Raw genomic sequence first — 24,579 nt, 5'->3', positions numbered from 1 at the left:
CTCGCTGGGGCTCTCCTTTAATTACAGCCGCTCGATGGCATTAATTATTGAAGCTCGCCATACAGCGCGCTCCGCCGTAATTACGCTCCGATTAAATTAGCACGGCCCTATAATTAGCTCGCCGGGAGCGAGTTGGCTTGCGGGGCCGGCTGGGCGCAAGGCCACCAGGCTGCACATGGGGACCGCACCAGCAGCCAGACCCTCCTCCGAGTGATCCGAGTAATCCGGAGCGCTGTTATCCCGGGGCTTGGCTATGGGCCCAACGCACATGGATTCCAATGGGCGCCCCATGGCACCCAGCCACAGTGAGGGGCTCCGTGGGGTGCCCATCGGCTTGGGATGGGGAGCATCCAGGAGCAGCGGGAAGCGGCAGGGATGGATGTGTCCATGGGGGTCCATGGGCTGGGGGACAGAGTTGGGGGCTGCATGGGGAAAGAGCTGGGGCTGGGTTGGGATCTGGAGTTGGGGATGGGGTCTGGATTTGGGGCTGGGATGGGCGTCAGGGTTGGGATCTAGAGTCGGGGTCAGGGTTGGGATCTGGGGCTGGTTTGGGGTCTGGGTTGGGATCTGGAGTTGGGGATGGGGTCTGGATTTGGGGCTGGGATGGGCGTCAGGGTTGGGATCTAGAGTCAGGGTCAGGGTTGGGATCTGGATTTGGGGATGGGGTCTGGATTTGGGGATGGGATTGGCGTCAGGGTTGGGATCTAGAGTCGGGGTCAGGGTTGGGATCTGGGGCTGGTTTGGGGTCAGGGTTGGGATCTGGAGTTGGGGATGGGGTCCGGATTTGGGGCTGGGATGGGCGTCAGGGTTGGGATCTAGAGTCAGGGTCAGGGTTGGGATCTGGATTTGGGGATGGGGTCTGGATTTGGGGATGGGATTGGCGTCAGGGTTGGGATCTAGAGTCGGGGTCAGGGTTGGGATCTGGGGCTGGTTTGGGGTCAGGGTTGGGATCTGAAGTTAGGGATGGGGTCTGGATTTGGGGCTGGGATGGGCGTCAGGGTTGGGATCTAGAGTCAGGGTCAGGGTTGGGATCTGGGGCTGGTTTGGGGTCAGGGTTGGGATCTGGAGTTGGGGATGGGGTCTGGATTTGGGGCTGGGATTGGCGTCAGGGTTGGGATCTAGAGTCGGGGTCAGGGTTGGGATCTGGGGCTGGTTTGGGGTCAGGGTTGGGATCTGGAGTTGGGGATGGGGTCTGGATTTGGGGCTGGAATTCGCGTCAGGGTTGGGATCTAGAGTCAGGGTCAAGGTTGGGATCTGGGGCTGGTTTGGGGTCAGGGTTGGGATCTGAAGTTAGGGATGGGGTCCAGATTTGGGTCTGGGATTAGGGTAAGGGATGGGGCCAAGGTTGTGTCCCTGGTTTGGAATATAGGCCTGGAGACGGGGTTGGGCTTCAGCTCTGGAGTCAACTTGGCACTTGGGCTGGATGGGTTGGAGTCAGGGTAGACTTTGGGGCTGGGTTTGGGGCACAAATTGGGGGTGTGGCCAAGGCAGAAGGTGGGGCTGGAGTCTGGGATGGGATCTGGGGTTGGGAAAGCCAAGGCTGGATCAGGGTCTGGAGTGAGGGTTGGCATTGAGGCCAAGGTTGGGATCAGGGTCGGGGTCAGCGTTTGGCTCAGGGCTGTGATTGGGGTCAGGATTGGGGTTGGGGTCTGGGGTTGGGGACAGGACTGGGGTTGCAGTCAGGGTTGGGGTCTGGGCTGGGGTTGGGATCAAGGCTGGGGTCTGGGGTCAGGGTTTGTCTCAAGGCTGGGGTCACGACTGGGGTTGGGGTAGGGTTGGGGTTGGGATCAGGGTTGGGGGTTGGGGTCTGGGATTGGGGTCAGGACTGGAGTTGGGGTTGGGATCAGAGTTGGGCCTTGGAATCAAGGTTGGGGTCTGGGACTGGGGTTGGGGTCAGGGTTGGGGTCCGGATCAAGGTTGGGGTCCGGATCAAGGTTGGGGTCTGGGTTGGGGTTTGGATCAGGGTTGGGGTTAGGATCAAGGTTGGGGTCCGGATCAAGGTTGGGGTCTGGGACTGGGGTTGGAGTCAGGGTTGGGGTCCGGATCAAGGTTGGGGTCTGGGTTGGGGTTGGGATAAGGGTTGGGGTTGGGATCAGGGTTGGGGTTGGGATCGGGATCAAGGTTGGAGTCTGGGACTGGGGTTGGGGTCAGGGCAGGATCAAGGTTGGGGTCTGGGGCTGGGCTCAGGGTTGGGGTTGGGATCAAGGTTGGGGTCGGGATCAAGGTTGGGGTTGGGATAAGGGTTGAGGTTGGGATCAGGGTTGGGGTTGGGCTCAGGGTTGGGGTTGGGATCAAGGTTGGGGTTTGGGACTGGGATCAGGGCTGGGGTTGGGATCAAGGTTGGGGTCTGGGCTGGGGTTGGGATCAAGGTTGGGGTCTGGGACTGGGGTTGGGGTCAGGGCAGGATCAGGGTTGGGGTCTGGGGTCAGGGTTTGGCTCCGGGCCGGGGTTGGGCTCAGGGCTATGGTTGGGGTCAGGGTTGGGGCTGGGCTCAGGCTGGGCTTAGGATCAAGGTTGGGGTCTGGGACTGGGCTCAGGGTTGGGGTTGGGATCAAGGTTGGGGTCTCGGGCTGGAGCTGGGCTCAGGGTTGGGGTTGGGATCAAGGTTGGGTTTTGGGTCAGGGTTTGTCTCCAGGCCAGGGTTGGGCTCAGGGCTGCGGTTGGGGCCAGGGCCAGGGTTGAGGTTAGGGTCAGTGTTGGGGTCTGGGCTCAGGGCTGGGATCCGAGCCCACATCCCCCCATCCCAGCCCACCCCATGGGACCCCCCACCCCAGGCGAGGCGAGGCGGGGGCCACGCTGGACTACGTTTATTGGGGCCTCCGAAGCTTTAAATACAGACCGGGGCGGCGCAGGCCGGGGGGCGACGGGCCGGGACCCCCGCGGGAGCCCGGAGCCGCTGCCCCCCGCGCCGAGCCGGGGCCACCGCGGCCACCGAGGGAGCCCCCGGGCGGCAGCGGGGCCGGGGCGCGAGCGGGGCAGGACGTTGGTCTGGCGGCGGGGGGGACGGCCGGGCCCCGGCGCCCCCCTTAGCGGCTGTAGCCGAACTCGTCGGCGTCGTCGGCGCGGAAGTCGCCGTAGCGCCAGAGGTTGAGCTGCGGAGAGAGGAGGCGCGATGGGCACCGCGATGGGCACCGTGATGGGCACCGCGACGGGCACCGCGATGGGCACCGTAACGGGCACCGCGACGGGCACCGCGATGGGCACCGCGACGGGGCCGAGGGAGAGAGGCTGGCGCCGCTCCCGGGGATGGGGAGAGCAGCCGGCATCTCCCTTGGATGGGAGAGAGCATCCAGCATCTCCCTTGGATGGGGAGAGCATCCAGCGTCTCCCTGGGGTGTGGGAGAGCATCCAGCATCTCCACTGGAGATGGGGAGAGCATCCAGCATCTCCCTTGGATGGGGAGAGCATCCAATGTCTCCACTGGAGATGGGGAGAGCATCCAGCATCTCCCTGGGGATGAAGTAGAGCATCCAGCATCTCCACTGGAGGTGGAGGAGAGCACCCGGCATCTCCCTTGGATGGGACAGAGCATCCAGCATCTCCCTGGGGATGGAGGAGAGCATCCAGGGTCTCCCTGGGGTGTGAGAGAGCAGCCGGCATCTCCCTGGGGATGGGGGAGAGCAGCTGGTATCTCCGCTGGAAATGGGGAGAGCAGCTGGAATCTCCCTTGGATGTGGGAGAGCACCCAGCATTTCCCTTGGATGGGGGCAGAGCATTCTCATCTCCTCTGAGGATGGGGAAGAGCATCCAGCATCTCCCTGGGGTCTGGGAGAGCATCCAGCATCTCCCTTGTATGGGGGAGAGCCTCCAACATCTCCCTGGGGATAGGGGAGAGCATCCAGTGTCTCCACTGGAGATGGGGAGAGCATCCAGCATCTCCACTGGATGGGGGAGAGAATCCAGCATCTCCCTGGGGTCTGGGAGAGCAGCTGGTATCTCCACTGGACATGGGGAGAGCATCCAGCATCTCCATGGGGTTTGGGAGAGCAGCCGGCATCTCCCTGGGGTTTGGGAGAGCAGCCGGCATCTCCCTTGGATGGGGGAGAGCAGCCAGTGTCTCCACTGGAGATGGGGAGAGCATCCAGCATCTCCCTGGGGTCTGGGAGAGCAGCTGGTATCTCCACTGGACATGGGGAGAGCATCCAGCATCTCCCTGGGGATGGAGTAGAGCATCCAGCATCTCCACTGGAGATGGGGGAGAGCATCCAGCATCTCCCTAGGATATGGGAGAGCATCCAGTATCTCCCAGGGGTGTGGGAGAGCAGCCGGCACCTGTGCTGGAAATGGGGGGTGAGGAGCATCCTCATCTCCTCTGAGGAGGCTGGGAGAGCATCCAGCATCTCCTTTGGATGTGGGAGAGCACCCAGCATTTCCCTTGGATGGGGGCAGAGCATTCTCATCTCCCTGAGGATGGCGGAGAGCATCCAGCATCTCCCTAGGGTATGGGAGAGCATCCAGCATCTCCACTAGAGATGGGGAGAGCATCCAGCATCTCCCTCAGATGGGGGAGAGCATCCAGCATCTCCCAGGGGTATGGGAGAGCGCCCAGCATCTCCCCAGGGTATGGGAGAGCATCCAGCATCTCCCTAGGGTATGGGAGAGCATCCAGCATCTCCCCAGGGTATGGGAGAGCATCCAGCATCTCCCCAGGGTATGGGAGAGCATCCAGCATCTCCCTAGGGTATGGGAGAGCGCCCAGCGTCTCCCAGGGGTATGGGAGAGCATCCAGCATCTCCCTAGGGTATGGGAGAGCGCCCAGCATCTCCCAGGGGTATGGGAGAGCGCCCAGCATCTCCCTAGGGTATGGGAGAGCGCCCAGCATCTCCCAGGGGTGTGGGAGAGCATCCAGCATCTCCCTAGGGTATGGGAGAGCGCCCAGCATCTCCCTAGGGTATGGGAGAGCGCCCAGCATCTCCCAGGGGTATGGGAGAGCGCCCAGCATCTCCCTAGGGTATGGGAGAGCGCCCAGCATCTCCCAGGGGTGTGGGAGAGCATCCAGCATCTCCCTAGGGTATGGGAGAGCGCCCAGCATCTCCCAGGGGTATGGGAGAGCGCCCAGCATCTCCCTGGAGATGGGAGACGCATCCAACACAAGCCCTGGAGACCAGGGCTGGGCGCAGCATCTCCTCTGGAGATGGGCAGCGGATCCCGGGACACAGGGACCGCACTGTCCCTCCTGCCCCCCGGAGCTCCGCAGCCGTCCCGGGGAAGCCGCACTCACCCGGGCGCTCTTGGCCGTCTCCTGGGCGTTCAGGTACTCGGTGATCTGAGGGGACAGCGGCCGTCAGGGCCACCCGCCCCGTGCCCCCGACCTCCCCTTGGGACAGGGACATGCAGCCCGTCCCCAAGGTTCGTCCCCATCGCTGGTGGCACCTACCACTTTCTGGAACTGCTTCTCCTTGCGCACCTCGACCATGACCAGCCCCTCCTTGACCAGCCCCAGCCCCACGTCGCTCTTGGAGTCGGCGAACTGCAGGGTGACGTGGGGACAGCCGGGCCCCAGGTGCTCCACGTTGAGCAGGCACTGGGTGTTCTGGATGTCGCGCACCACGCTGTCCACGGCGTCGGCGCGCGCCTCGTCCTGCGGGCGCAGCGGCGTGGGCGAGGGGACGCGGTGCCACCCACCCCTGTCCCCGCCGGCCCCTCCGCTTACGTCCTGGGGCACCTGGATGAAGGCGAACTTGTACTCGGTGGCCTGGGCGGGCAGGACGCGCGTGCTGAAGGCGGGCGGCAGGGCGGCCAGGCGCGAGGACGGCAGCGTCTCCTTCTGCGGGGACAAAGGGACAGCGCGGTTGGGGACAGCGCTGGACGCCGGGGCCCCTGCCAGGCCACCCTGCGCCTGGGGTGACCATGCCATGGATGGCACTGGCACTTGGATGCATCCTGGGAGTCCTGATGGATGGCGCTGGCGCCCAGGCGCATGCCAGGAGTCCCAAGTGGTCACTCCATAAGAAGGTGCTGGCACTTGGATGCACCCCCAGAGCCCCAGGTGACCATGCCATGGATGGCGCTGGCACCTGGTTGCATGCCAGGAGTGCTGCACAGCTGTGCCATGGATGGCACTGGCACTGGATGCATCCCAGGAATGTTGAGCGACCATGCCATGGATGACGCCTGCATCCAGATGCATCCCAGGAGCCCTCAACAGCTGTGCCATGGATGGCACTGGATGCATCCCAGGAATGCCGTGCGACCGTGCCATGGGTGGCACCTGCATCCGGATGCACCCCAGGAGCCCTCAGCAGCTATGTCATGGATGGCACTGGATGCATCCCAGGAATGCTGAGTGACCGTGCCACGGATGACACCTGCATCCCAGGAGCCCTCAGCAGCTGTGTCATGGATGGCACTGGATGCATCCAGGGAATGTCGAGCAACCGTGCCATGGATGACACCTCCATCCAGATGCATCCCAGGAGCCCTCAGCAGCTATGTCATGGATGGCACTGGCATCCGGGTGCATCCCAGGAATGCCGAGTGACCGTGCCATGGATGACACCTGCATCCAGATGCATCCCAGGAGCCCTCAGCAGCTGTGTCATGGATGGCACTGGATGCATCCCGGGAATGCCGAGCGACCGTGCCATGGATGACGCCTGCATCCGGATGCATCCCAGGAGCCCTCAACAGCTGTGCCATGGATGGCACTGGATGCATCCCAGGAATGCCAAGTGACCGTGCCATGGATGACACCTGCATCCAGGTGCATCCCAGGAGCCCTCAGTAGCTATGTCATGGATGGCACTGGACGCATCCCAGGAATGCCGAGTGACCGTGCCATGGGTGGCACCTGCATCCAGGTGCATCCCAGGAGCCCTCAGCAGCTGTGCCATGGATGGCACTGGATGCATCCCAGGAATGCCGAGCGACCATGCCACGGACAACGCCTGCATCTGGATGCATCCCAGGAGCCCTCAACAGCTGTGTCATGGATGGCACTGGATGCATCCCAGGAATGCCGAACGACCGTGCCATGGACAACGCCTGCATCCAGATGCATCCCAGGAGCCCCGAGCCACTGGATGGCCCCGGCCCCCGGGCACATCCCGGGAGGATCCGCGTGCCCGCGCCGTGCCCGCGCCGCACTCACGTTGCCGTAGTCGATGTAGAAGATGTGCACTTTGGCCGCCGACTCCACCTTCTCCACGCGGGCCCGGTACCTGCGAGCGGGACGGGGCGGCTGAGCGCGCCGCAGCGCCCGCGGTGCCGCCGTGCCCGCGCGCGCGGCGCCCGCTCACCATTCCCCGTCCACGAACTTGGCGATGCAGTAGTCGCCGCGGCGCGGCACGTAGGAGCCCTCCACGGGCGGGTGCCCGGCGATCTCGCCCCGCATGTTCTCCATGAGCTTCTCCAGCTGGGCGCCTGCGGACCGCCCCGGCGCACGTGAGGGGACCCGGTGGCATCCGGCCACCAAGCCAGCCCCATTTCCCACTGTGTCCCCAGGAACCGCGCTTTAATTAACGTGGGCTAATTAGCATGCTGGTAGGAGGAGGGTGTGCTTGCATGGTGCATGCAGGGTGGACAGGGTGAAGGGCACACGCGTGGCAGCAGGTTGCGGGGCACATGCGTGGTGGCAAGGCATGCAGGGCACAGGGCACATGCACGAAGTGCAGGGTGCATGCATGGCACAGGATACATGACGCATGCATGACTGCAGGATGCACAGCACATGCACGGTGGCAGGGTGCGTGCTGCAGGGCATAGGGCACATACATGGCACAAATTGCATGCAGGGTGAAGGGTGCAGGCATGATGGAAGGCTGCAGGGTGCTTGCATGGCAAGCAGGGCACAGGACACACATAGTGTCATGGTGCAGGGCACACGCATAATGTCAGGGTGCAGGGCACACACATGATGTCAGGACAAAGGGCACACATATAGTGTCAGGATGCAGGGCATAGAGCACACACGGTGCAGGACACAGGGCACACACATGGTATAAGGGTGCAGGGCACAGCGCATACACATAATGTCAGGGTGCAGGGCATGAGGCACACACATGGCGTCAGGATGCAGGGCACACACATAGTGTCACGATGCAGGGCACACACACAGTGTCAGGATGCAGGGCACAGAGCACACACACGGTATCAGGACACAGGACACACGCTGTCACGGTGCAGGACACAGGGCACACAGTGTCAGGACGCAGGGCACACACATAGTGTCACAGTGCAGGGCACAGAGCACACACATAGTGTCAGGGTGCAGGGTACAGGGCACACACACTGTCAGGGCGCAGGGCACACACATGGTGCAGGACACAGGACACACACATAGTGTCACAGTGCAGGGCACAGGGCACACACATAGTGTCAGGACACAGGGCACACACATAGTGTCACGGTGCAGGGCACAGGGCACACACATGGTGCAGGGCACAGGGCACACACAGGGCAGTGTCACAGTGCAGGGCACAGAGCACACACACGGTGTCAGGACACAGGGCACACACAGTGTCAGGATGCAGGACACACACGGTGCAGGGCACAGGGCACACACATAGTGTCATGGTGCAGGACACACACATAGTGTCACAGTGCAGGGCACAGAGCACACACACGGTGTCAGGACGCAGGGCACACACACGGTGTCAGGACACAGGGCACACACACACTGTCAGGACACAGGGCACACACGGTGTCAGGACACAGGGCACACACACGGTGTCAGGACACAGGGCACACACATGGTGTCAGGATGCAGGGCACACACACGGTGTCAGGACACAGTGCAAGCAGCAGCGCCAGGAGCAGCCGCGCAGCACCGTGCGCCCAGCCCTACCCGTCTCCACGTCCTGCACGTAGAAGTGCAGGTCGTCCGTGATCTCGGTGACGAACACGGCCTTGTAGTTGGCCGCGCGCTCCTTCTCCTCCAGCACCGGCACCACCTCCTCCACCGGCGCCTCCTCGTAGTGGGACCAGACCTAGGACAGCGGCGGCGCTGGCGGGGGTGGCAGGGACGGGCGCTGCCGTCCCCGTGTCCCCGTCCCCATCTCTCACCTTCTCCTTCCTCTGCTTGGCGGCCTCCTCGGCGGAGAGCAGAGATTTGTAGTAGGGGCTGCGCTCGGCGGTGAAGTGCACCTTGGAGAGGGCCTGCTCCACCAGGGCCACCGAGAGGTTGACGCCCTCGATGTGCAGCCAGCCGATGAAGTTGCCGGCCTTGTCCATGCTCTCCACCTCCACCTCCACCTGCGGGGCGACACGGAGCACCGGGGGCATTAACGGGAGCCAGGGGGGCGGGAGAGGGAGGGCGCGGGGTGGCACGGGAGCTTGGCTGCTCCCTGGCACCCGGATCTGCTCCCTGGCACCCAGATCTGCTCCCTGCGCGCCTGCAACTGCTCTCTGAGCACCCAAATCTGCCCCCTGGCACCCAAATTTGATCCCTGGCACCCAGATCTGCTCCCTGTGCGCCTGCATCTGCTCCCTGGCACCTGAATCTGCTCCTGCTGCACCCGATTCTGCTCCTGCTGCACCCAAATCTGCTCCCTGGCACCCAGATCTGCTCTCTGCGCACCCAAATCTGCTCCTGCTGCACCCAAATCTGATCCCTGCACGCCCGCATCTGCTCTCTGAGCACCCGAATCTGCCCCCTGGCACCCAGATCTGCCCCCTGGCACCTGAATCTGCTCCCTGCGCACCTGAATCTGCTCTCTGCGCACCCAAATCTGCCCCCTGGCACGCAGATCTGCTCCCTGCGCACCCAAATCTGATCCCTGGCACCTGAATCTGCTCCTGCAGCACCCACATCTGCTCTCTGTGCACCTGAATCTGCTCCCTGGCACCCAAATCTGCTCCTGCTGCACCCACATCTGCTCCCTGCACACCCACATCTGATCCCTGTGCAGCCGAATCTGCTCCCTGGCACCCAAATCTGCTCCTGCTGCACCCAAATCTGCTCTCTGTGCACCTGAATCTGCTCCTTGGCACCCAAATCTGCTCTCTGCGCACCCGCATCTGCTCCCTGCTCAACTGCATCTGCTCCCTGTGCACCTAAATCTGCTCCCTGCACGCCCGCATCTGCTCTCTGCGCACCCAAATCTGCTCCCTGTGCACCCGAATCTCCTCCTGCTGCACCCAAATCTGCTCCCTGTGTCCCCAGTTCTGTTCCCCGTGCACCCAAGTCTGCTCCCTGGTACCCAAACCTGCTCCCTGGCACCCAAACCATCTCTATTTTCACCCAGATCTGTTCCCTGGCACCTAGACCTGCTTCCTGGCAAGGTGCAAGGCAGGGTGCAAGGGACAGTACCACGGGTGACAGTATCAAAGTGCCACAAGCCACCAGACCCTGCTCTGTCCCCAGACACCCTGCTGCCTTGCAGGGGACGCTGCGGGGTGAGAGGCAGCCCTGCAGCACTCTGCTCTGCACCGCTGGCACCTCTTGCTCCCTGCAGCTCACAGCCGTGCTGCTTTTTGGTTGTTCTTATATATAGCCCCTTGTTCTTATACATATCCCCACAACTGGCACGGCTTTGGGAAGCGGCGCTCGGAGCCGCGGGTGGATGGTGCTCCCACGAACCCGCTCGGGAGCAGCGCGCGGCTCCCGCAGGACGGAGCCGGCGGGTCCCCCCAGGCGCCGGTGACACGTGGCCTTCCGGAGAGCCGCAGTGCGAGTGCCCTGGCCTCCCCTGTGCAAGCACCTGGGCCTCTCTGGTGCAAGAACCTGGGCCTCCTTGGCAAGCATCTGGGCCTCCCCAGTGCAAGCACTTGGGCCTCTCTGGTGCAAGCATCTGGGCCTCCCCCATGCAAGCACTCCGGCCTCTCTGGTGCAAGAACCTGGGCCTCCCTGGTGCAAGAACCTGGGCTGCCTTGGTGCAAGCATCTGGGTCTCCTTGGTGCAAGCACCTGGGCCTCCCCGGTGCAAGCATCTGGGCCTCTTTGATGCAAGCACTTGGGCCTCCTCAGTGCAAGCACCCGGGCCTTCCTGGTGCAAGCATCTGGGCCTCCTTGGTGCAAGTGCCTGGGCCTCCCCGGTGCAAGCACTCCGGCCTCTCTGGTGCAAGCACCCGGGCCTCCCCGGTGCAAGCATCTGGGCCTCTTTGATGCAAGCACTTGGGCCTCCCCAGTGCAAGCACCTGGGCCTCCTTGGTGCAAGCACTCCGGACTCTCTGGTGCAAGCATCTGGGCCTCCCTGGTGCAAGCACCTGGGCCTCCCTGGTGCAAGCAATTGGGCCTCCTTGGTGCAAGCATCTGGGCCTCTTTGATGCAAGCACTTGGGCCTTCCCAGTGCAACTGCCTGGGCCTCCCTGGTGCAAGCACTTCGGCCTCTCTGGTGCAAGCACCTGGGCCTCCCCGGTGCAAGTGCCTGGGCCTCCTTGGTGCAAGTATCTGAGCCTCCCCAGTGAGAGCACACTGGCCTCTGCAGGGCGGCCAAGCTGGCTGCTATGAGGCCACGCACGGGACAGGACACGGGAGCAGAGGCAGCCCTGCAGCACGCAGGCCCTGCCGGCTCCGCAGGCATGCACAGCACCGGCACGGCTTCCCAGTGGGAAGACTGCTCCTGTGCCGCCGCGGCGCGCGCCAGCTGCAGCGTGCATGGCTCGAGAGCGTGCAGAGCAGCATGCGAACCAGGGAGAGCAGACCTGCGTGTGCAAACGTGTGTGTGCAAACGTGTGCGTGCAACCTGCGTGTGCAAACATGTGTGTGCACAGAGCGCACAGACCAGGGTGCACACAAGTGAGAACAGGTCACTGTGCGCAAACCAGTGTGTGCAAGCCTCTGTGTGCAAGCCTCTGTGTGTGAACCTGTGTGTGAACCTGTGTGTGCAAGCCTCTGCGTGTGAGCCTGCGTGCAATCCTGAGCACACAGACCAGTGTGCAAACCTATATGAGCAATCCGAGTGTGCAAAATGGTGTGTGCAAACCTGTGTGCAACCCTGAGCACACAGACCAGCGTGCAACCTGTATGAGCAAATCTGAGCGTGCAAACCTCTGTGTGTGAACCTGTGTGCAACCGTTAGCACACAGACCAGCGTGCAAACCTGTATGAGCAAATCTGGGCGTGCAAACCTCTGTGTGTGAACCTGTGTGTGCAAGCCTCTGCGTGTGAGTCCGCGTGCAACCCTGAGCACACAGACCAGTGTGCAAACCTATACGAGCAATCCGAGTGTGCAAAATGGTGTGTGCAAACCTGTGTGCAACCCTGAGCACACAGACCAGCGTGCAACCTGTATGAGCAAATCTGAGCATGCAAACCTCTGTGTGTGAACCTGTGTGCAACCGTTAGCACACAGACCAGCGTGCAAACCTGTATGAGCAAATCTGAGTGTGCAAACCTGTGTGTGCAAGCCAGAGCACAGACCAGTGTGCAAACCTGTATGAGCAAATCTGAGCGTGCAAACCTCTGTGTGTGAACCTGTGTGTGCAAGCCTCTGCGTGTGAGCCCGCATGCAACCCTGAGCACACAGACCAGTGTGCAAACCTGTATGAGCAAATCTGAGCGTGCAAACCTCTGTGTGTGAACCTGTGTGCAACCGTTAGCACACAGACCAGCGTGCAAACCTGTATGAGCAAATCTGAGTGTGCAAACCTCTGTGTGTGAACATGTGTGCAACCGTTAGCACACAGACCAGCGTGCAACCTGTATGAGCAAATCTGAGTGTGCGAATCTGTGTGTGCAAAGCGGAGCACACAGACCAGAATGCAAACCAGTGAGAACAACCCAGGGTGTGCAAACCTCTGTGTGCAACCCTGAGCACACAGAGCAGTGTGCAAACCTGTATGAGCAAATCAGAGTGTGCAAACCTCTGTGTGCAACCCTGAGCACACAGTGTGCAAACCTGTATGCACAAATCTGAGTATGCAAACCTCTGTGTGTGAACCTGTGTGTAACCCTGAGCACACAGTGTGCAAACCTGTATGCACAAATCTGAGTGTGCAAAGCAGAGCAGACCAGTGTGCAAGCCAGCGAGAACAGACCCGTGCGTGCAAACACACGGGCTCACGGGGCCCGGCGCTGGTTCCGGAGTGATGGAGCACCGGGCGGCACCGGGCCAGCGGCTCCGGCCCTCAATCAGCACCGGGATTTATGGCTCCGGCGGCAGCATTCCCGGCCAGTCGCACCGATCTTCTCCGCTCGTGTCCCTGCTTGTGGCCGCTCGTTAGGTTGTTAATATATTAATAGGTGCCCGATAGGTTGTTAATATATTAATATATATATAGTGAGCAGCATGGCTGGAGGTGAGCAGGCACTTCCCCATTCCAATAAATGGGGAAAAGTCCAGGCTGCAGCCCTTGCATCAGGATGCAATCGCTGGGGTGCAGCCCATGCGCTGGGATGCAGCCCCTCACAGCGGGATGCAGCCCCTGCATGGGGATGCAGTCATTGGGATGCAGCCCCCATAGTGGGATGCAGCCCCTGCATGGGGATGCAGTCATTGGGATGCAGCCCCCACAGTGGGATGAAGCTCCCGCAGTGGGATACAGTCCTCACATTGGGATGCGATCCTCATGGTGGGATGCAGCCCCCACATTAGGATGCAGCCTCCACACTGGGATGCAATCCTTGTGACGGGATGCAGCCCTGCAGCAGGGTGCAGCCTCCATGTCAAAATACAGCCCCCATGTCAGAATGCAGCCCCCACATGGGAATGCAGCCCTGCAGCAGGATGCACCCCCCTGCAGCAGGATGCAGGCTTCATGTCAGGATGCAGCCCCCTTGCAGCAGAATGCAGCCCCCATGTGGGGCTGCACACATCGGAATGCAGCCCTGCAGCAGGATGCACTCTCTGCAGTAGGATACTGCCCCCACACTGGGATGCAGTCCTGCAGTAGGATGTAGCCCCTGCAGCAGGATGCAGCCCCCACATTGGGATGCAGCCCCAGCATTGGAATGCAGCCCTGCAGCAGGGTGCAGTCCCCATGTCAGGATGCAGCCCCTGCAGCAGGATGCAGCCCCCACGTTGGGATGCAGCCCTGCAGCAGGATGCAGTCCCCATGTCAGGATGCAGCCCTGCAGCAGGATGCAGCCCCCACACTGGAATGCAGCCCTGCAGCAGGATGCAGTCCCCATGTCAGGATGCAGCCCCGCAGCAGGATGCAGCCCCCACATTGGGATGCAGCCCCAACATTGGAATGCAGCCCTGCAGCAGGGTGCGGTCCCCATGTCAGGATGCATCTCCTGCAGCAGGATGCAGCCCCCACATTGGCATGCAGCCCCAACATTGGAATGCAGCCCTGCAGCAGAGTGCAATCCCCATGTCAGGATGCAGCCCTGCAGCAGGGTGCAGTCCCCATGTCAGGATGCAGCCCTGCAGTAGGGTGCACCTCCTGCAGCAGGGTGCAGCCCCCACGTTAGGATGCAGCCCCACAGCAGGATGCAGCCCCCACATTGGGATGCAGCCCCAACACTAGAATGCAGCCCTGCAGCAGGATGCAGTCCCCATGTCAGGATGTATCTCCTGCAGCAGGATGCAGCCCCCACATTGGGATGCAGCCCTGTAGCAGGATGCACCCCCTGCAGCAGGATGCAGTCCCCACATTGGGATGCAGCCCCCACATTGGGATGCAGCCCCAACACTGGGATGCAGCCCTGCAGCAGGATGCAGCCCCCACGTTAGGATGCAGCCCCGCAGCAGGATGCAGCCCCACGGCAGCCACCCACGCTGCACAGGGACGCAGCCCCAGGCCTGCCCGCTTGCCCTGCGGCACGCTTGCCCCTTGCTCCCGCGCCGCGGCTCCCATCAGCGCGTTTGCATTTCAGAGCGGTGCGGGAAGCCGCCGGGTAATCGCCGTTAATCCCGTAACCGGCAGCGAAATTCCCGGCGCACAAGTGGATTTGCAGAACAGGCTCCGTGCAACGCGCAGGGCACGAGCGGCCGCCCGCGTGCGCCGCGGGGTCGGCAGGGACACGGCCCTTACGGCAGCACCGAGCTAATCCCGCAATTATTTATCCCGGGAGAAAATTCTCGCCGAGAATGCCACCCCGGCAGCAGGTGCCCTGCACCCGCGGGGACACAGTGACACCAGGGCGGGCGCTCGGGACCTTTGGGGACAAAGAGGCAGGAGGCACCAAACAACAGGGTCTGCAGCGGCCCAAAACCTGGGGGAAAAAGTGTCTTTTGCACCATCCGCCCTTGATCTCAGCAGGAGCGATGAGGAAAAAAGCAGAAAAGCAGCAATTTGGGCCGGCGCAGAGCGTATGATGCCGGCAAGGAACGAGGTCAGAGCATGCGGCGCCTGCAGCAAGTCACCCGCCTGCATGCAGGGCGCTGCGCCCCAAGGAGCCCACGGCTCCCCCGGCCTGTCCACGGCCCCCCGGCTCCGTGCCCGGCCCGCGATTCCCGCTGGGCATTCCCGGCTGTCCGGAGGGGCACGCGGGAGCCCGGCGATTCCATCTAGCGGCAGCGGGAACAACGGCACCGGGACGCGGAGCGCGGCCCGGACGGCACCGCGCGCCCCCAGGAGCCCGTCCGCTCGGAGCGGGGCCTTCTCCAAAGGTCTCCGTGCATCCCTGCTTTTCCAACGCGGACTCCTGGGAATCGCAGCTTTGCCAGGCACAGGCTGGCGGATACTTTCCCGGGTATTAAGGAAGTTGGGAGAGTCCCGCCGCTCTCCGCTCATTCCTTCCACGCCATCAGCCCGGGATCATGGAGCTGCTCATGGCATCTTGCTGCAATCCGTCCCTCGATGGGGATGATCCATGGCGGCTGCAGGAACGCACGCATGGAGCACTGCTGGGCACCTGGAATGCTGCCCCAAGGCCGGATTCCCTTCCGGACACGCGGGATGCCTCCGGCCTGTCCGCGCTGCTCCCTGCATTGCGGCCGCGGGTTTGCTGCACGTTCCACTGGCTCCCGGCTCCGGGAGATCCGGGCCGGAGGGGCCGCATGGAGTGGGAGATGGATGGGCCCTACGCTGCGCTGCAGGTGCCACGTTGCGCTAATGCGATTACGCCGCCGCAGCTTCCGCCTCGTTAATCGTGTTTGGCTCCATCGACGTTCCCAGCTCCGCTTTCCCATCCCGAACTCATCAATCGCTCCGTGACCTTTGGAAAGTCCAGCATCATCCTGCTTCCCGCGGCCGCGGTGCTGAGCGGGCAGCGGGAGGCTGCGGGCACCCTGCTCCCGGGAATGCCCATTCCCAGGGATGTTCCAGTCCCGTCATCCCGCTGGCCTGGTCGGATCTGATCCGATGGCGGCTCCCAGCTTGGAGATGCCACATCCCTGCAAACGGGCGGCTGGCAACGCAGCGCCGTGCCCCAGCACGCAGAGGCCTGCCTCTTATTAGCCATCAGAGAATCCACACAGGATTCCCGGCAGAACCTAGGATTTCCATATGGCAACATAGGATTTCCCTATGGGCACAGATGATTTCCTCGCCGAGGGAATGCCGGGAGCGCGCGTGGCTCCCGCCGTTCCCGCTGCCCGGCCTCCAGCTCCGAGGCCGCTTCCCGGCATCCTGCCCGGCGCTGCTCCCGGCTCCTGCGGCAGGACCCGCCGCGCTGCTCCGAGGGCTCCGCTCCAGCAGCCCAAATACCGGGAGCTTTACCGGGAAGAGCGGCAGTCCGGGCAGGAGGAGCTGAGCGCTTCCCGGTGCTCGGAATGGCACTGCTTTCCCCCATCCTGCTCCCCCGCACTCATTTAATTAAACCCTGGGAGCACATCCTGGCGGATGGGCCACCGGCTCCGAGGAAAGCGGAGCGGAGCCACAAGCGACCAGAGCAGCAGCTCGGAATAGTGAGCAGGGAAAAGGCTGGAGCGCTGCCCACGGTGCCCTTGCAGGGCCGCAGCCCCAGCGCGTCCCGGCTTGTGTCGGGTCTCAGCCCTGGCAGGTCCCAACTTGTGACAGGTCTCAGCCCTGGCAGGTCCCGGCTCACATCAAGTCTCGGCTCTGCTGGTGTCCCAAGTTGTGTCGGGTCTCAGTCCCAGCATCCAGCCCCAGTCGGGTCCCAGCACCGGCGGGTTCCAGATTGCATCAGGTCTCAGTCCCAGCAGGTCCCGGCTCGTGCTGGGTCTTGGCTCCGTCAGTGTCACAGCTTGTGTCAGGTCTCAGTCCCAGCAGGTCTCAGATCGTGTTGGGTCTTGGCTCCGTCAGTGTCACAGCTTGCGTCAGGTCTCAGTCCCAGCAGGTCCCGGCTCGTGTTGGGTCTTGGCTCCGTCAGTGTCACAGCGTGTGTCAGGTCTCAGTCCCAGCAGGTCCCGGCTCGTGTTGGGTCTTGGCTCCGTCAGTGTCACAGCTTGTGTCAGGTCTCAGTGCCAGCAGGTCCCGGCTCGTGTTGGGTCTTGGCTCCGTCGGTGTCACAGCTTGTGTCAGGTCTCAGCCCTGGCAGTCTCATTTTGCGCTCGATCTCAGCCCCAGCAGGACCCAGCTTGCCCTGGGTCTCGGCTCTGGCGGTGTCACAACTTGCATCAGGCCTCAGCCATGGTGGCAGGGCCGGCGGGTGGGGGACCCTACGGAGCCGGGGATCCTCCGGTCACCTTGTGGCCACCAAGTGCGTCGCTGCCGTCCGTCTGTCTGTCCGTCCATCCCGGCCGCGCGGGATGGACCCCATGGCCGGGGTCCGGAGGGGACGCGGGATCAGGACAAGGGAGGGCAAATCACAGGGACCCCTGCGTCCCCCCCGGCGGGACCGACGCGCAGCCGTGTCCAAGGGGGCTGCCTTGGCCCCCCGGGAGCTGCAAGTGGGGCCGGGGGGGAAGCTGGCGAGGAGGAGGAGGAGGAGGAGGAAGAGCTCTGCCTGCAAGGCTGGTCCTGCCGCCGTCCCGCATCTTCCTCGGAGCCAAGCGCGCCCGGAGGCCCCGGGGGCAGCTCGGCCTCGTCCTGGGGGTCCCGCGGAGCGTCGGTGTCGGGGCGAGCGCGGCGGCGGCGGCGGCGGCGGCGTTGAGGGGGTGGCTCCGCTGCTCGCGGCGGTGCCGAGCGCCGCGCCGGTGCCGGGCTCCGAACACGATGCGTCAGCACCCGCATCCGCGCTCGCACTGAAGGACAAAAGGATGAGCGAGCCGCCTGCGCGGCTGCCGCCTGCACCAGCCCGGCCCGCCGCCCCGCCGCCGCCGCCGCCGCCGGGCCCGCGGGCCGCCGCGCAGCCTGCTAGGGGGGCCCCATGGCGCGGGGCCCCCCCGCCGCGCTGCCCCGGCCCCCGCGACGCTGAAGGCGCCGCCGGGACAGCGGCGACAGCGGCCGCCGCCTCCGCGCCGCAGGGCAGCGCGCCGGGGCCGCGGGAGCGCCGCTAGCGGCGGCGGGGCCGGAGCGCGGAGCAGGAGGAGCCGGCGGCGGAGCCGGAGCGCGGGCCGGAGCGGGGCCGGGCCCCGCGGGCTGCGGCGGCCGCGCGGGGGAGCAGCGCGGCGCGGAGCCGCTCGCGACCGCGGCGGGCAGCGGGACGGCGGCGCCGCAGCGAGGAGCCCCCCCGGGGGGTTATTTTTTTTTGCTTATTTCCTTTTTTTTTTTTCGCGCTCCCTCCCTTCCCCGTCCTCCCCCCGGGCCCGGCTCCCCCCCGTCCCTCCCCGCCGCGGCCGGGGCTCCGCAGCGCCGGGCGCTCCCGCCATGGAGCGGCGGCCCGGGCCGCCCGCGGGCGCGGGGCCGAGGTGCGAGGCGCGGGCGGCGGCGCTCGGCGCGGCCCCCGCGTAGCCCGCCCGGCCCCCCCGCCGCCGCTCCGCAGCCGCGAGGAGCCATTTTGTCTTTTTTCGGTGTCCCCCCCCCCTTTCCCTTCCCTTCCCTCCCCTTTCCCTGCCCCCCCCCCCCCTTCCCTCTTCCCCTTTTCCCGGTTTTCTTTCCCCGCTTCCCCTTTGTTCGGCGCGGGCGGCCGCCCGGCGGCGCCGGCCCCGCTCCCAGGTAGGTACCGCTCGCAGCGGGGCTCGGCGGGGGGGCTCCCTCCTTCCTCCCCCCTTCCCCCCCCCCCGCATTTTTTTATATATACATATATATTTTTTAATTTAATCCCCCCCCCTCCGCGCCCCCCCCGTGCCCGCCGCCGCGGGAACCGGCCGCGCGCGAGCGAGCGGGAGCGCGCGGCCGCCGGCCGGGAGCAGGGGGGGGCCGCGGCACTTCTCCCCGGCACGCCGCATCCCCGGACCATGGTGAATGATGAACGTGCCACATCATGAAGCTCTTGCGGCAGGTAACTGTGCAGCCCGCGTGGAGAGCCGCCCTCGTCGTCTACCTCACGGTGCACGCGTGGATGCCGCGCGCCGCCGCCGCCGCCTCGCCGGGGCCGCCGCGCTGCCCCGCCGCCTGCTCCTGCACTAACCAGTTCAGCAAAGTGGTGTGCACGCGCCGCGGGCTGGCCGCCGTGCCGCCCGGCATCCCCTCCAACACGCGGTACCTCAACCTCATGGAGAACAACATCCAGCTGATCCAGGCGGACACCTTCCGGCACCTGCACCACCTGGAGGTGCTGCAGCTGGGCAGGAACGCCATCCGCCAGATCGAGGTGGGCGCCTTCAACGGGCTCGCCAGCCTCAACACGCTGGAGCTCTTCGACAACTGGCTCACGGTCATCCCCAGCGGCGCCTTCGAGTACCTGTCCAAGCTGCGCGAGCTGTGGCTGAGGAACAACCCCATCGAGAGCATCCCCTCGTACGCCTTCAACCGCGTGCCCTCGCTCATGCGCCTCGACCTGGGCGAGCTCAAGAAGCTGGAGTACATCTCCGAGGGGGCCTTCGAGGGGCTCTACAACCTCAAGTACCTTAACCTGGGCATGTGCAACATTAAGGACATGCCGAACCTCACGCCCCTCGTGGGGCTCGAGGAACTGGAGATGTCGGGGAACCACTTCCCCGAGATCAAGCCGGGCTCTTTCCACGGGCTCAAGTCCCTCAAGAAGCTCTGGATCATGAACTCGCAGATCAGCGCCATCGAGCGCAACGCCTTCGACGACCTCGCGGCGCTGGTGGAGCTCAACCTGGCCCACAACAACCTCTCGTCGCTGCCCCACGACCTGTTCGCGCCGCTGCGGTACCTGGTGGAGCTGCACCTGCACCACAACCCCTGGCACTGCGACTGCGACATCCTGTGGCTCTCGTGGTGGCTCCGCGAGTACATCCCCACCAACTCCAGCTGCTGCGGCCGCTGCCACGCGCCCCTGCACATGCGGGGCAAGTTCCTGGTGGAGGTGGACCAGACCTCCTTCCAGTGCTCGGCGCCCTTCATCATGGACGCCCCCATGGACCTCAACATCTCCGAGGGGCGGGTGGCCGAGCTCAAGTGCCGGACTCCTTCCATGTCCTCCGTGCGGTGGCTGCTGCCCAACGGGACGGTGCTGAGCCACGCGTCGAGCCACCCGCGCATCTCCGTGCTCAACGACGGCACGCTCAACTTCTCCCACGTGCTGCTCACGGACACGGGCCTCTACACGTGCATGGTGACCAACGTGGCGGGCAACTCCAACGCCTCGGCCTACCTCAACGTGAGCACGGCCGAGCTCAACACCTCCAACTACAGCTTCTTCACCACCGTCACGGTGGAGACCACCGAGATCTCCCCGGAGGACGTCTCGCCCAAGTTCACCAAGCCCGTGCCCACCACGTCCACGGGCTACCAGCCGGCCTACACCACCACCACCACGGTGCTCATCCAGAGCACGCGGCCGCCGGGGCGCGTGGCGGTGCCCACGGCCGAGGCGGGCGACAAGACGCAGACCAGCCTGGACGAGGTCATGCGCACCACCAAGATCATCATCGGCTGCTTCGTGGCGGTGACGCTGCTGGCCGCCGCCATGCTCATCGTCTTCTACAAGCTCCGCAAGCGGCACCAGCAGCGCAGCACCGTCACGGCCGCCCGCACCGTGGAGATCATCCAGGTGGACGAGGAGCTGCCGGCGGCGCCGGGCGCCGAGGGGGCGGCCCCGCCGCCCGCCCGCCACGACCACGGGCCCTACGGCGCCGAGCACGGGCCCTACGGCGCCTACAAAGCGGCGCCCGCGGCGCCCTGGACCGAGAACAGCCTGGGCAACTCGCTGCACCCCCCCGGCAGCGCCCTGCCCGAGCCCTTCCTCCTGCACCCCCCGGGCAAGGACAGGGTGCAGGAGACCCAGATCTGACACCTTTTTTTCTCCCTTTTTTTTTTTTTTTCAGAAACGGTAAATGCAATAGGATGCACAAAAAAACCACCACAAAAAAAAAGAAAAAAAAAAAGCAACTTTTGTACAGAGCCTGGGAGGGGGGGAGAGACTTTTTTTTTTTTTCTTGTATATGCTTATATATTAAACCTATGGGCTGGTAAGAGAAGCAGATTATATTAAAATTTAAAAGAAAAAAAAATGAGAAAGGAAAAAAAAAAAGAAGCTATTTTCTAACTTGTAAGTTCTATTTAAAAAAATAATAATAATAGTCCGAGAAGGGGGAGGCGAGGTTAAAATATGCAGGGAGGGCTAGGGAAGGCCCGCGAGCCCCGCGCGGGAGGGGGCCGGCCGCGTGCGGGGCCAAAACGCTGCAAATGCAATAAAGAAAAAAATGTAATTTTTTTTTTTGGGGGGGCGGGGTGGGAGGAGCGGCGGGGGGAGGGCGCAGGGTTGAGGGGCTGGGGGCGGGGGGGACCCCTCGAAACGCATTAAAGCAAAAAAAAAAAAACAAAAACAAAGCAACGCACCCAAGGGGACCAGCGGGGACCCCCGGGCACGCGGGGCGCCCCGCGCAGGGCTAGGCCCCCGGGCCGCGGCGGCGCCGCACACCTCCCGCCCGGGCCGACCGACGATTGTAGAGCGCGGAGCCCCGGGCCCGGTGCCGGTCCCGGTGCCGGTGCCGGTTCCGGCCCGGCCGCCGCTTCCCGGGGGCCGCCGGGGGGACCCGCGGGGGCGGCGAGGCCGGGGGGACCCGCGCGCTCCGAGCAAACCCGACGCGTGTATTTTTGTATTTTAATAAATATTGTTGGAAATTTTCGCCGCGCTGTCGCTGCCGGGTTCACCGCGCCGCCGGGGACACCCCCGGGATGTGCTTCCCCCCCCGCCGCACCCTCCACGTCGGCCTCTTGCTGGTTTTTTCCTGGGTTTTTGGGGCTTCCTGCACTAAAAAGGCTCCAAATTGCGGCGGGGGGCAGGGAGGCCGTGGGGTGGGGGGCACTGGGGGGTCCTGGCACCCCCCTGCTCAGGTTTGCGCTGCGGGTGCTGCGCGCTCGGGACCCCCGTGCATGGGGTGGTGCAGGGGCAGCTGCAGCGCTGCCCCTGCTGCGGTGCCCAGGATGTCCTGCGGGAAGGGCAGGCTGCAGCGCGGAGCTGCACCGTGCCAGGCTGTGCCGTGCAATGCCGTGCTGCACCGCGCCGTGCTGCACCGTGCCATGTCGTGCATGCTGCACCACGCCGTGCCGTGCATGCTGCACTGCGCCGTGCAATGCCGTGCAATGCCGTGCTGCACCGCGCCGTGCTGCACCATGCAATGTCATGCATGCTGCACCGCGCCGTGCCGTGCATGCTGCACTGCGCCGTGCAATGCCGTGCTGCACCGTGCCATGTCGTGCATGCTGCACCGCGCCGTGCCGTGCATGCCGCACTGCGCCGTGCAATGCCGTGCTGCGTCACACCATGCTGTGATGCACCGTGTCGTGCTGCGCTGTGCACGCTGCACTGCACCATGCGGCACCCACCACGCCGTGCTGCACTGCGCCGTGCTGTGCCATGTCGTGCTGCACCATGCAATGCTGTGCTGCATTACACCACGCTGTGCTGCGCCGTGTCGTGCTGCGCTGTGCATGCTGCACTGCACCATGTGGCACATGCCATGCCATGCTGCACCATGCCGTGCCGTGCTGTGCATGCTGCAATGCACCATGCCATGTTGTGCTGCACTGCGCCACGTCGCGCTGCACCACGCTGTGCTGCAACACGTCACGCTGTGTGTGCAGCAGGCCGTGCAGCGCTGCACCACGCTGCGCCATGCCGTGCTGTGCTGCACCATGCCATGCCATGCTGAGCTATGCCATTGCACACTGCTGCACTGTGCCATGCCAAACTGAGCTGTGCCATGCTGCACCATGCCATGCTGTGCAGCACTGTGCCATGCCGTTCCGTACTGTGCTGCACCATGCCATGCTGAAACACGCCATGCCGTGCTGCACCGTGCTGTGCTGCACCATGCCATGCTGTGCAGCACTGTGCCATGCCGTTCCGTACTGTGCTGCGCCATGCCATGCTGAAACATGCCGTGCCGTGCTGCACCGTGCCATGCTGCACCATGCCATGCTGTGCAGCACTGTGCCATGCCGTTCCGTACTGTGCTGCACCATGCCATGCTGAAACATGCCGTGCCGTGCTGCACCGTGCCATGCTGCACCATGCCATGCTGTGCAGCACTGTGCCATGCCGTTCCGTACTGTGCTGCACCATGCCATGCTGAAACATGCCATGCCGTGCTGCACCGTGCCGTGCTGCACCGTGCCGTGCTGCACCGTGCCATGCTGCACCATGCCATGCTGTGCAGCACTGTGCCATGCCGTTCCGTACTGTGCTGCGCCATGCCATGGTGAAACACGGCATGCCGTGTTGCACCGTGCCGTGCTGCACCGTGCCATGCTGCACTGTGCCATGCTGCACCGTGCCGAGTTGCACCGTGCCGAGTTGCACCATGCCATGCTGTGCAGCACTGTGCCATGCCGTTCCGTACTGTGCTGCGCCATGCCATGGTGAAACACGCCATGCCGTGCTGCACCGCGCCGTGCTGCACCGTGCTCACCACCATGCACCAAGCCAGGCCGTGCCAGGGCCGTGCCGCAGGGAGCCCCGTGGCCACATTCCCCTTCCCAAAGCTGGTCCTGCGGCTGCAGCGCTGGGACAGGGGGGCAGCGCCGCCCGCTCCATCCCCACGGCGATGCCGTGCACATCCAGGCCTGACGCCGGGACGAGGGGCGCGCGGGACGCGGCGGCTCCCGGCCGGCAGGGACGAGGCAGTTAACGCTTTGATTTATCGGTTTCCCCGCTGTAAAATATTAATTCGCCATTAAACAAGCGCGCGAGCGAGCGGCAGCGCGCGGAGAGGGAGGGAGGGAGGCGGGGGGACATCCGTGTGACGCTCCGGGGACGCTGCGGGCGCAGGGACACCCGCGCTACCCATGGCGGGTGGAGAGGGGTCAGTGCTGGGCAGGGTGTCCCCGAGGTGGCATCTCCAGCTGGGAGGACAGAGGGGTCCCCAAGGTGCCACCTCCACTGGTGACATCCCCAAGGTGGCACCTCCCGTGGCGAGCACAGGGGGTCCCCATGTTGCCACCTCCATGCTGAGGACAGCGAGGTCCCTGAGGTGCCACCTCCAGCAGGGAGGACCAGGGGTCCCCCAGGTGCCACCTCCCGTGGCCAGGGCAGGGGGTCACCACGGTGCCACCTCCGCAGCGAGCACGGAGGGGGACAGACCCGGACGCGGGTACCGCGCGGCGCCAGCCGCCCGTCGCCTTTTGGGGGTTTCTTTCCTTCTCCTTCCTTTTTGGTGAGATCTGGGCGCGTTGCTATCAAAACATATGTCTGATTTTATCTTTATTACCGGCTTTTCTCACTCCGGCTGATCTGCTAATGCAAACACGGCTCGGCGCGCGCCCGCTTCCTGCCGCCGCGCCGCGGGCCCAGCTCGGGGCTCTTCCTCCAGCCCGTGCCCTCCTCCTCCTCCTCCTCCTCCTCCTCCTCCCGGGTCACGGAGGAAATGTTCCGCTAAAACCTTTAATACGGCAG

General features: G+C 64.2%; 2 protein-coding genes across 2 annotated transcripts in view; one reads left to right on the top strand and one right to left on the bottom strand.

Annotated features, from left to right (window-relative positions):
• Positions 1-3,002: 3,002 nt before the first annotated feature.
• LOC104577743 (staphylococcal nuclease domain-containing protein 1-like) overlaps positions 3,003-24,579 on the bottom strand; it is an 84,059-nt gene continuing 62,482 nt past the window's right edge. Inside the window, exons 17-24 of the mRNA XM_088535080.1 lie at positions 9,004-9,192; positions 8,786-8,927; positions 7,239-7,362; positions 7,091-7,160; positions 5,654-5,767; positions 5,378-5,581; positions 5,222-5,266; positions 3,003-3,092 (exon numbers count right to left, since the gene is read on the bottom strand). Of these exons, the coding sequence (XP_088391206.1) occupies positions 3,027-3,092; positions 5,222-5,266; positions 5,378-5,581; positions 5,654-5,767; positions 7,091-7,160; positions 7,239-7,362; positions 8,786-8,927; positions 9,004-9,192 (954 nt within the window). The 3' untranslated portion in view covers positions 3,003-3,026. The remainder of the gene's footprint in view (positions 3,093-5,221; positions 5,267-5,377; positions 5,582-5,653; positions 5,768-7,090; positions 7,161-7,238; positions 7,363-8,785; positions 8,928-9,003; positions 9,193-24,579) is intronic.
• Positions 18,915-20,973, top strand: LOC148592397 (leucine-rich repeat-containing protein 4-like). Its single transcript, XM_088535087.1, has one exon. It carries the CDS (start codon positions 19,036-19,038, stop codon positions 20,971-20,973), a length of 1,938 nt encoding a protein of 645 aa, XP_088391213.1. The 5' UTR covers positions 18,915-19,035.

Source organism: Tinamus guttatus, unplaced genomic scaffold, assembly GCF_059628265.1.
Source record: "Tinamus guttatus ecotype Peru unplaced genomic scaffold, ASM5962826v1 Tinamus_guttatus_pri_ptg000613l, whole genome shotgun sequence".
In the NCBI taxonomy this organism is placed as follows: domain Eukaryota; kingdom Metazoa; phylum Chordata; class Aves; order Tinamiformes; family Tinamidae; genus Tinamus; species Tinamus guttatus.
The sequence above is the reverse complement of the archived record's forward strand: the minus strand, read 5'-3'. Positions and strand labels throughout refer to the sequence as shown.